General features: G+C 38.3%; 1 protein-coding gene across 1 annotated transcript; it reads right to left on the bottom strand.

Moving 5' to 3' along the window:
- Positions 1–9,439: 9,439 nt before the first annotated feature.
- LOC143390516 (olfactory receptor 10W1-like) lies at positions 9,440–10,384 on the bottom strand. The gene has a single exon (XM_076842893.2). The coding sequence runs from the start codon at positions 10,382–10,384 to the stop codon at positions 9,440–9,442; it is 945 nt and encodes a 314-aa protein (XP_076699008.2).
- Positions 10,385–12,783: the final 2,399 nt, after the last annotated feature.

Here is a 12,783-nt window from a genome sequence, read left to right on the forward strand (position 1 = left end):
GCAACTGTGCATCTTTGAAAACAGAAGGCCCAGTCAGCTGAGTCCAGCCCAATCAGAGAGCCACAAGAAAGTATAATACTTATAGTTTTAAACCACTAAATTTGGGAATAGTTTGGGTTTTTTTGGCAACAATCACTTCATAGATGAGTCACTTAAGGTCACTGGCATGGACATCCCAACTTGCCAGCGCTGTCTCAGCTTCTGTCTCCACTAACAGACATGAGATTTCATTGCTTCCTGTCTGTGGACAATATATATTCTTAATATAGTTTAAAATACTTTTAGCTATTATACTTTATTTAATGTACATATTTCATAAATCATTTCCATGTGTTTTGGGGGTAACCTAAAGCATAGTTCCTTTAATGTTATTCTATTCATTTCTACTAAAATGTTTCAACCTGAAATACTATTCGCCTACCTTAAATCATATTAAATGGATTACATTTTTGGCAAGTCTCACAGAAAGGAGTTCTCTCAGTTAAACTTACCTTTTTATGTTACACTTAAAATACTCAAGACTTAACATGGTGTAGGAACTAAAATCTATTTGAAGAACTCAGCAGAAAATTCCAAGGGAACATATTTACACAAGCCAAGAAAAGGCCTGGAAGAAACTTTGATAACCCAACCTGCACGGCATCTTCTTTCCAAGTTTCTTCATTTCTTTTTCTTCTTCATACCATAATAGCAGCAATGATGATGATGCTGTATGTTCATAGGGTTTAATGTAAGAGAGACATTATTTAATCTTTTTTTTTATTTTCATATTATTTCTGTGTAAATTTATTTTACTTTGTGATCTGAGAGATTTTTTTTTATTGTTGGTTGTTCAAAACATTACATAGTTCTTGATATATCATATTTCACACTTTGATTCAAGTGGGTTATGAACTCCCATTTTTACTCCGTATACAAATTGCAGAATCACATCAGTTACACTTCCATTGATTTATATATTGCCATACTAGGGTCTGTTGTATTCTGCTGCCTTTCCTATCCATTACTACCCCCCTCCCCTCCCCTCCCCTCCCCTCTTCTCTCTCTACCCACTCTACTGCAGTTCATATCTCCCCCTTGTATTATTTTTCCCTTTCCCCTCGCTACCTCTTGTATGTAATTTTGTATAACCCTGAGGGTCTCCTTCCATTTCCATGCAATTTCCCTTCTCCCTCCCTTTCCCTCCCACCTCTCGTCCCTGTTTAATGTTAGTCTTCTTCTCATGCTCTTCGTCCCTACTCTGTTCTTAGTTACTCTCCTTATATCAAAGAAGACATTTGGCATTGGTTTTTTAGGGATTGGCTGGCTTCACTTAGCATAATCTGCTCTAATGCCATCCATTTCCCTCCAAATTCTATGATTTTGTCATTTCTTAATGCAGAGTAATACTCCATTGTGTATAAATGCCACATTTTTTTTATCCATTCGTCTATTGAAGGGCATCTAGGTTGGTTCCACAGTCTTGCTATTGTGAATTGTGCTGCTATGAACATCGATGTAGCAGTGTCCCTGTAGCATGCTCTATTTAGGTCTTTAGGGAATAGACCGAGAAGGGGAATAGCTGGGTCAAATGGTGGTTCCATTCCCAACTTTCCAAGAAATCTCCATACTGCTTTCCAGATTGGCTGCACCAATTTGCAGTCCCACCAACAATGAACAAGTGTACCCTTTTCCCCACATCCTCGCCAGCACTTGTTGTTGTTTGACTTCATAATGGCTGCCAATCTTACTGGAGTGAGATGGTATCTTAGGGTGGTTTTGATTTGCATTTCTCTGACTGCTAGGGATGGTGAGCATTTTTTCATGTACTTGTTGATTGATTGTATGTCCTCCTCTGAGAAGTGTCTGTTCATGTCTTTGGCCCATTTGTTGATTGGGTTATTTGTTATCTTGTTGTCTAATTTTTTGAGTTCTTTGTATACTCTGGATATTAGGGCTCTATCTGAAGTGTGAGGAGTAAAGATTTGTTCCCAGGATGTAGGCTCCCTATTTACCTCTCTTGTTGTTTCTTTTGCTGAGAAAAAACTTTTTAGTTTGAGTAAGTCCCATTTGTTGATTCTAGTTATTAACTGTTGTGCTATGGGTGTCCTATTGAGGAATTTGGAGCCCGACCCAACAGTATGTAGATCGTAGCCGACTTTTTCTTCTATCAGACGCCGTGTCTCTGATTTGATATCAAGCTCCTTGATCCATTTTGAGTTAACTTTAGTGCATGGTGAGAGAAAGGGATTCAGTTTCATTTTGTTGCATATGGATTTCCAGTTTTCCCAGCACCATTTGTTGAAGATGCTATCCTTCCTCCATTGCATGCTTTTAGCCCCTTTATCAAATATAAGATAGTTGTAGTTTTGTGGGTTGGTTTCTGTGTCCTCTATTCTGTACCATTGGTCCACCCGCCTGTTTTGGTACCAGTACCATGCTGTTTTTGTTACTATTGCTCTGTAGTATAGTTTGAAGTCTGGTATCGCTATACCGCCTGATTCACCCTTCCTGCTTAGCATTGTTTTTGCTATTCTGGGTCTTTTATTTTTCCATATGAATTTCATGATTGCTTTCTCTATTTCTATAAGAAATGCCATTGGGATTTTGATTGGTATTGCATTAAACCTATAGAGAACTTTTGATAATATCGTCATTTTGATGATGTTAGTTCTGCCTATCCATGAACAGGGTATATTTTTCCATCTTCTAAGATCTTCTTCTATTTCTCTCTTTAGGGTTCTGTAGTTTTCATTGTATAAGTCTTTCACCTCTTTTGTTAGGTTGATTCCTAAGTATTTTATTTTTTGGGGGGATATTGTGAATGGAGTGGTTGTCCTCATTTCCATTTCAGAGGATTTGTCGCTGATATACAGGAATGCCTTTGATTTATACGTGTTGATTTTATATCCTGCTACTTTGCTGAATTCATTTATTAGCTCTAATAGTTTCTTTGTAGACCCTTTTGGGTCTGCTAGGTATAGAATCATGTCATCTGCAAATAGTGATAATTTAAGTTCTTCTTTTCCTATTTTTATGCCTTTAATTTCTTTCGTCTGTCTAATTGCTCTGGCCAGTGATTCGAGATCTATGTTGAACAGAAGTGGTGAGAGAGGGCATCCCTGTCTTGTTCCAGATTTTAGAGGGAATGCCTTCAATTTTTCTCCATTCAGAATGATGCTAGCCTGAGGTTTAGCATAGATTGCTTTTACAATGTTGAGGTAAGTTCCTGTTATCCCTAGTTTTTCTAGCGTTTTGAACATAAAGGGATGCTGTACTTTATCGAATGCTTTTTCTGCATCTATCGAGATGATCATATGGTTCTTATTTTTAAGTCTGTTGATGTGGTGAATAACATTAATTGATTTCCGTATATTGAACCAGCCTTGCATCCCAGGGATGAATCCTACTTGATCATGGTGCACAATTTTTTTGATATGTTTTTGAATCCGATTTGCCAAAATTTTATTGAGGATTTTTGCATCTAGGTTCATTAGAGATATTGGTCTGTAGTTTTCTTTCTTTGAAGTGTCTTTGTCTGGTTTAGGAATCAGGGTGATGTTGGCCTCGTAGAATGAATTTGGAAGTTCTCCCTCTTTTTCTATTTCCTGAAATAGCTTGAAAAGTATTGGTGTTAGTTCCTCTTTAAAGGTTTTGTAAAACTCTGCTGTATACCCATCCGGTCCTGGGCTTTACTTAGTTGGTAGTCTTTTAATGGTTTCTTCTATTTCCTCAATTGATATTGGTCTGTTTAGGTTGTCTATATCCTCCTGCCTTAATCTGGGCAGATCATATGACTTAAGAAATTTATCGATGCCTTCACCATCTTCTATTTTATTGGAGTATAAGGATTCAAAATAGTTTCTGATTATCTTCTGTATTTCTGAAGTGTCTGTTGTGATATTGCCTTTTTCATCCCGTATGCTAGTAATTTGATTTCTCTCTCTTCTTCTCTTCGTTAGCATGGCTAAGGGTCTGTGGATTTTATTTATTTTTTCAAAGAACCAACTTTTAGTTTTGTCAATCTTTTCAATTGTTTCTTTTGTTTCGATTTCATTAATTTCAGCTCTGATTTTAATAATTTCTTGCCTTCTACTTCTTTTGCTGTTGTTTTGCTCTTCTTTTTCTAGGATTTTGAGATGGAGTATGAGATCATTTATTTGTTGGTTTTTTCTTTTTTTAAGGAATGAACTCCAAGCAATGAATTTTCCTCTTAGAACTGCTTTTAATGTGTCCCATAGATTCCGATATGTTGTGTCTGTGCTTTCATTTATCTCTAAGAATTTTTTAATTTCCTCCTTGATGTCTTCTATAACCCATTGATCATTTAGTAACCAATTGTTCATTCTCCAAGTGATGCATGTTTTTTCCTTCCTTCTTTTATCGTTTATTTTCAATTTCATTCCATTATGATCAGATAAGATGCATGGTATTATCTCCACTCCTTTATATTGTCTAAGAGTTGCCCTGTGACATAATATATGATCTATTTTTGAGAAGGATCCATGTGCTGCTGAGAAAAAAGTGTAACTGCTTGATGTTGGGTGGTATATTCTATATATATCAATTAAGTCTAGGTTATTAATTGTGTTATTGAGTTCTATAGTTTCCTTATTCAACTTTTGTTTGGAAGATCTGTCTAGTGGTGAGAGAGGTGTGTTGAAGTCTCCCATGATTATTGTATGTTGGTCTATTAGATTCTTAAACTTAAGAAGAGTTTGTTTGATGAACATAGCTGCACCATTGTTTGGGGCATATATATTTATGATAGTTATGTCTTGTTGGTGTATGGTTCCCTTGAGCAGTATGTAGTGTCCCTCTTTATCCCTTTTGATTAACTTTGGCTTGAAATCTATTTTATTTGATATGAGTATGGACACTCCTGCTTGTTTCCAAAGTCCATATGAGTGATATGATTTTTCCCAACCTTTCACCTTCAGTCTATGTATGTCTTTTCCTATCAAATGCGTCTCCTGTAGGCAGCATATTGTTGGGTCTTGTTTTGTGATCCATTCTACTAGCCTGTGTCTCTTTATTGGTGAGTTTAAGCCATTAACATTTAGGGTTATTATTGAGATATGGGTTGTTCTTCCAGCCATAATTGTTTATTTATGTTACTAAACATGGTTTGTTTTCCTTTTTGATTATTTTTCCCCCCTTTACTGTCCTACCTCCCACTGTTGGTTTTCATTGTTATTTTCCATTTCCTCTTCCTGTAATGTTTTGCCGAGGATGTTTTGAAGACATGGTTTTCTAGCTGCAAATTCTTTTAACTTTTGTTTATCGTGGAAGGTTTTAATTTCATCTTCCATCCTGAAGCTTAATTTCGCTGGATACATGATTCTTGGTTGGCATTATTTAATCTTTAATTGACCTAATCAGACAGGTGTAGTGTCATCTCCATTTGATTTCCAATAAAACTGAAACAGAGAGTATATGTGAATTTTTTTCCTTTTTCTTTTTTGATACTGGGGATTTAACTTAGGGACACTTTACTACAGAGCCCCATCCCCTGTTGCCTGGACCCTCCCATTTTAAAGTTTTATTTTGAGACAAGGTCTCATTAAGTTGCTTGACTGTCTCACTAGGTTTTTGAGGCTAGACTGGAACTTGCAATCCACCTATGTCAGCCTCTGGAGTTGCTGGGATTACAGATATCACGATTGCACCTGGTGTGAGTTTCTTTTGTCACACAGATACAGTGAAGGAGACTCATTAAGCTAAGTGAAATAAGCCCAACTCAGAAAGCAAAGAATCCTGTTTTCTCTTATGTGGAAACTAGAGAGATAGGGGGAAAAAAGTGTGTGTGTGTGTGTGTGTGTGTGTGTGTTTCTTGTGAAAACCTAAAAGAGACCAGTAGTTTGGAGGAAGAGGAGCAGGAGAAGGGAGGGGAGAAGGAATGGAAAGGAAAGGAGAGGTACTGGGGAATGAAATTGACCAAATTATATCGTTCTATTGTGTGCATGTATGAATATGTAACTATGATCCCCAATATTATTGTAAAATTATACTATGCCAATAAAAAATGTACTTGAATGGGAAACTAGAATATAGTAAGATAAAAGGGCATGAAAGTCACTTTTATTTCTTCTAGAAAATCTAGCTTGCTTGGAGAGTATCCTGAGAGACAGAGTATAAACCAAGCCCAGAGATGCACAAAGTAGGGCCATAACATGTGACTCCCTGACATGAACCTGGGATGCCAAAGAGCCACATTATGAGGTACAGCAGGGTCCCCAAGTAACATGCTTACTTAGGATGCCATCTTTCAAATTCTGGGAATAACAGTTGAGCCAAAGGACATTCTCAGCCTGTTAAGATTGTGAGAGATGCTGAAATTAGGAGACACACTGTCAGGAAAATGTGTGCTGGAGAGAAAGCTGAGGATGTGGCTGGACAAACTTAAAAAAAATGATATTTATTTATTTATTTATTTATTTTGACTATATATATATTTAGTTAGACATGTCAGGATATGTACAGTAGAATCCATCTTGACATAATTATAAAAATATGGACTATGTCCTGTTCTAATTCAGACCCCCACACCTCCCCTCCCCTAACCCCCTACTCCTTTCCCTCTACTCTACTGATTGCTGCCAGTAAATGAACAATCTTTTTTGATAAAAGTGTTTTGGAAGGATCAACAGATCAGATTTTTCATTCTCACAGAGGGTCCTTGAAGACGTTAGGTGCATTAACTCATGGATCCCCCAAACCACCTCAGAAGACACTAAGAATAGAAATTGTCCAGGAAATCTATATGGAGGATCTCCTGGAATAGTAAATAATATGAGCAGAAAATATGACAGCTTGTATTGAAAGGGAGAGAGAAAAAAAAAAAGAAATGAAATGGAGTTGCCAGACTCCCCAAATTCTGCAAATTAGGAAGAGGCTGAAAAAACTATTCAGATGAAAACCTACTACCCTCCATGGAAAAGGAAAGATGAGCCCGGAGACAGAGCCAGGGACCTAAAGAGTGACTTCTTGGACTTTCAAGGAAATCTTGGGTCTAGAAGGCAGAACTTCAGGTCCAGGTGGTGAAGAGAAGATCCACACTGGATTATTCTTGGGTCTTGAAAATGAATGCAGCTTATCCTGTTTGATGATCAAAATTGCCTCAGAGCATTTTTTTAAAAACTTTTTTTTTTAACATCCATCCTTTTTTTTTTTTTTTGTGGAGTAGGAAGGTCTGTAACCATTATCTCACGCATGCTCCAACATCATATTACCTTCTTTTATAGTTTGCAAGTCTGCAGATGGAGAAGACTTTTGTTCCAGGAAAATTCATATTACTAGTGTCACCTAGGCCTTAATTTATATGGCTTAGATGATGAGATTAGGGACACTTGACTGATGATATTTAGATGAGATTTTGGACCCTGATTGATGCTCTAAAGGTATGAATTTTTTAAGATTTTGGAATAAAGTGAATGTATTTAATTTGGGATGTGTAATTAAATACCTTGAACCTTCTCCCTAATTAGTTTCATAGTAATATGGTTGGAAAGCAAAGATGAACAAAAAGTATTTTATAGTCACAAAGGTAAAACAAGAATATCAGTGATTTTTCAACAGAAACAATGGGAACCAGAAGATGATGGGATGATATTTTTTAAAAGATTAAAGAAAAAGGCATTTCTAGAATTTTAAATAAAGTAAAAATAAGCTTATAGTTAAATCTAAAAAATGTAGAAAACTACTCAAACATGTTAAAAACTATTAACTGCTTACAACAAAATAATAATATAAATAAGATATGGTTTGATAACAGCACAAATATGGAAGGGCAGAAAAATGGTATTATAATTTTGAGAGTTTCCTTCATATTTACTGTATTAGTATTATAATAACTCACGGTAGGTTGTGAAAATAATATGACACAATATAATACAATAGATAGAGCTAGAAAGATAATAGCAGACATAACAATCCTTTAAAAATTCAAAGTATTGGAAAGGAGGAATCAAAAGAGCCAAGAGCAGAAGTGATGGATGAGGAGCACATGGGAATATGGCATATACCCATTCCCATCGTACATCATAAAAAGGAAAAGGATGAACTATATGTTTTTTTTTCTTTTTCTTTTTTATTGGTGCATTGTGATTATACAAAATTGTGGGATCCACTGTGACATATTAGTAGATGTACATAACGTAATTTTGGTAAATTTTGTTTCTCAGATCATAGCCAGCAAGAAAAAAGAGTACTTCTTAATGACAAAATGGTTAATTCATCAGCGAGATATATCAATGCTGAGCAAGTTTATATAGAATAACAGAGCTTCAAAACACAGGAAAGAAAAATGACCAAAACCAAAGGGAGAGACTGATACATGCAAAATCATAGTTATGGATTTTAACCCAGTTTTGCCAGTAACTAATAACATAAATAGACAGAAATACATGATAGTATTGAAAATTAAGACCATATTATTAGCTGGCATAACATTATTGACGTCCCTCAAGAATGCATGTTACACACTTTTTATACACACCCCACCCACACACACATACATACATACACACACATATATGTATATATATTTCTGGCAGACAGTAAGCACTTAATGTTAATTATGTCTAACAACTATTATTTGAAAATAAATGTAAGGCTGAATCGTATTCCTTTATACACTAATGTTTAATCACTTCTTTATCATGAAAATGAACTGTTGACATATTTTCATTCTTACATAGAATACCGTAATAAGCAATTTTGTTCTCCTTGTTCTCTGTTGATCCCTAACTACGAAGGTCTTTCTGTGCCCTTCCTGTGCCCCAATAAGCTGATACCTGTGGCCAGAGTCACCCATGTTCCTTCCCAGGAGTCCAGGGAAAGAGAGAGAAGGTTTTGAGCAGAAAGAGGTTGTGGTATTTCTCTCTCTGCTCTCTCCATTCCTGGCCATAGTTCTGTCCATAGTGGCTTTTTCCCCCCTAAAGTCACAGTTCTTCCTGGTGGTTTCCCCCACATGCATGCATCTCCCCCACATGCATCCCCCACATGCATCAGTGTCTGATAGCACTGAGACTTAAGTTTGCATTTTGGGTCTAGGAGTGATAATGACTTCCTGCTATTGCTGGTGTGGAAGTCCCTGTTGGTTTCCTTACCCACAACTGCTAGAGACAATTCCATTCTTGGATTTCTTAAAAAAGTTAAAACCCATGGAATGAGCTGTCTCTTTCTGGCTGCACCCTCTGATGCTTGTTAGTTTGCATGATGTAATGTTCATTTGCTTTATTTCTTTACTGGAAGAGCAATTATTGAGTCAAATGGTAGAAATATTTTAAAGGTCTTTGGCACTTAGTTTTATGTTATATAAACAGTTTTTATATAATTTATGTGAATTTTAAAAAATTTCCTTGAAAATCAGCTGAGAGAAATCCAGTCATATAGGCATATTGACTCACTAGAACCAAACCCTGGTCTGATAGGCCGTGCCCCCCCCCACCCCCCCATCCTAGACTCTCAGGGAGCCACAGTTCCTGGTAAGCACTTTCCCAATGGCCCCTTTCATCTCGCTGTTCCTCAGTGTGTAGATGAGGGGGTTGAGCATTGGGGTGCCCAGTGTGTAGACGAGTGAGATGAACTGATCTTGCCGGGGGTGGTAGCTGGAGCGGGGGCGCAGGTACATGAAGGCACAGCAGCCATACTGCAGCAGCACCACAGCCAGGTGGGAGGAGCAGGTGGAGAAGGCCCTGTGGCGGCCAGCTGCAGAGTGCATCTGGAGCACAGTGGCCGCTATGAAGGCGTAGGAGGTGGCGATGAGGAAGAAAGGCACGGCAATGGCCAGTGTGGCTGCCACCAGCACTGACAGCTCATGGAAGTGGCTGTTGGTACACACCAGTTGCATGACGGGTGGCACATCACAAAAGAAGTGCTGAATACCCCGAGCCTGGCAGAATGGCAGAGAGAAGATGAAGGCCACCAGTTGTAAGGACAGGAACAAGCCGGTGACCACAGATGCCACCACCAGGCGGACACAAACAGTCAGAGTCATGATGAGAGGGTACTGCAAGGGGTGACAAATGGCGACGTATCTGTCATAGGCCATGGCAGCCAAGACGAAGCAGTCTGCACTGCCAAGTGCAATGAAGAAGGCCATCTGAGTGGCGCAGCCCAGGAGGGTGATGGTCTTCCCTGACTGCAGGGTGTTGGCCAGGATGTGGGGCACCACCACAGCAGTGTAGCACATTTCTACCCCTGAGAGGCTGCCCAGGAAATAGTACATGGGCACACGGAGGCGGGCTTCAGCCTGGATGGACACCACAATGAGGACATTCCCGGTGATGATAAGTGCATAAGCCATGCTGACCCCCAGGAAGGACAGCACTCGCAGCTCTGGGCAGGAGGGGTAGGCCAGGAACACAAACTGCATCATCACCGAGTGGTTCCCCCAGGTCATTGAGCTACAGCTTGCTCTCTGAGGTCACAGGACAGAAGGAAGGGTCAGACAGGTGATGTATCATCACCCTGGTGATGTGTTTGCACTCTGAGCCGTGAAGGTAATTTCCAAGGCTGGACGTAGAAACAAGAAGGATCAGGACTAGTTCTTGGTTTTCGCCCACTCTTATGAAATCCTTCCATAGAAGTATCTGCACTTCAATTTCTAACTGCCCATAGCTGGGTCCAATTATGTGAGAGAATATGAAGAAAAGTGGACGGGAGCAGAACTAAATAACTATTGTTTCAACTGCCAAATTTTAATATTTGTTATTCAATGTGTTTTTGAAAAAAAAATCTCTAACCTGAATTACTAGTTGCAATAGAAATCATTCATATAAACCGAAGTCAGTGTCACAAGCATGGGGACTAGTGTCAGAAATATCTAAAACATCTGGAATCTGACTAGATCTCTGTTCTCCAAGCTAAAGATAGGTGTCTCTTTCATTCATCTCCTTTCCTTTTCCAAATTCAATAATACATTATATTATTTCTTATTTCACTTACATATTACACATTTTGCCACAGTTGTGTAAGGGGACCATGTCAGTGCAAAGAAATCTCTGAAATTAGATGATTTGTTTTGAATAATTACATCTCCAGGATCCATGATGCAAGGCCATAGATAATTCCTCTGAATTTGGGAATTTTTAAATTTTAAATTAAAAAATGAATTTAATATTTATACTTATTTTAAAGCATTGTGAATTTGAACAAGATGATAACATCAGTTGTGTATCACAATGCCTCATCCATAGTAATAACAATGTAATAAAAGATAGCCATCATTCCCTATTATATAGTTGACTCCATGACAGTATCAACGGCCATGCATGGTGGTTCATACTTGAAAACCAGCAGCTTGGGAGGCTGAGGCAGGAAGACTGCAAGTTCAAAGCCAGCCTTAGCAACATAGTGAGACCCAGTTTCTAAATGAAATATAAAAAATGACTGTGGATGTGACTCAGTAGTGAAACACTCTTGGGTTCAATCCCAGGTACCAAAATAGCAACAACAAACAAACAAAACCACCTTCCGTGTCCTGGCTTCCTTCCATCAGTGTTGGAAGACACAATTCTTTGACAGCTCCTTCCTGTATCAACTGAATCCTCCTCCTGGCAATTTCTACATATTTGATGTGTTCTAAACACTGTGGCCATTTCTGCATTGAACCCTGCATGGACTACAGAGCTCTTGACCTGCAGCCCTGCGCTGTCTTTCTAATTTGCTTTTACTATTTCCTATGGCATGGTGTTGATTTATGTCATAATTAAAGCTCTGGAAAAGGTCTCATTTTAAATATCTTCCTTAAATTGTGCCACGTGGGACAGATCACATTTAAACAGTTTGAAGATGAAATAGTGGAGCCCATGATTCCAAGAGCATGAAAGGTATATCAACACTTCATCAACTTGTAATTCCATGTTGTTTGTGAGCATGATGTGCAGGACAGAAGTGAGAGAAGGGCACTCAGCATCATGCCCAGAGATCTCCGTGGATCTCAGTGCATCTAGGAGATCTCCATTTACACACTGTGGTTTTCCTTCTTCCCTCTCTGGGTAGCCCAGCCCCAGTGGGCAAGACTGTAATGAGAGGGATGGTCTCTGTCTCCGATTTCCTGTTGGAAATCCAGACAGTGTAGGCTGAAACAGCACAGCAATTATCTAGTTGGTTTTATGTGAAAAAGGGAAATAGTGGATTTGGCATTAAATAAGCCCAAGCTGCACGCTCAGCCTACTATTAATAGCATAATCCCCTGGGCAGATCATCTCAAGTTAATTTCTGTTTCCTCATGTTTAAAAGATGTGAATAATAACACTTACCTAATGGTGCTGTGGTGATATTAAAGGAGATAAAGTATTTAGAACACTTGGTTTGATGTATGAAGCCTATTAAGTTGCATAATACACGTTTTCTTGTCTCCCTTCCTTATGTCTGTTACAGGTTTGATATTAATCATATCTGCTTCATTAATATTCTCTGCTTCCTGGTGGAGGATTATGTGAAGTACTGTATGAGTCCAGGGCCTTTATAAACATTTTAGTTTTACCCAAATTTACATTATCCATCCATATTTATATCATTAAACTCCACAACATTTCTTGAAAATCAGCTATCAACATTTTAGTCAGAATATTTGGGCTTCCCAGTGAATTTCAGGTTTCAAAATCTAGGAGACAGAAAAAGACTTTCTTTTACCTTCAAGGTGAGAAGAGAGAGGAATCTGCTGAACCAGGTTTCTCAGTTATGCTCATAGAAGACAGGCCCTAGCATGCTATCTTTGTGCTCTGGTGGATCAAGAAGGAAGGAAAATTATCCTGGAGAGACTCCCCAGTGGAAATGAGTTCATGTACACTCCCA

The sequence above is a fragment of the Callospermophilus lateralis genome, chromosome 2 (genome assembly GCF_048772815.1).
Source record: "Callospermophilus lateralis isolate mCalLat2 chromosome 2, mCalLat2.hap1, whole genome shotgun sequence".
Lineage (NCBI taxonomy): Eukaryota > Metazoa > Chordata > Mammalia > Rodentia > Sciuridae > Callospermophilus > Callospermophilus lateralis.

Bases quoted from the DNA above. Each gene is read 5' to 3' on its own strand.
- LOC143390516 (XM_076842893.2), bottom strand. From the start codon at position 10,384: ATGACCTGGGGGAACCACTCGGTGATGATGCAGTTTGTGTTCCTGGCC.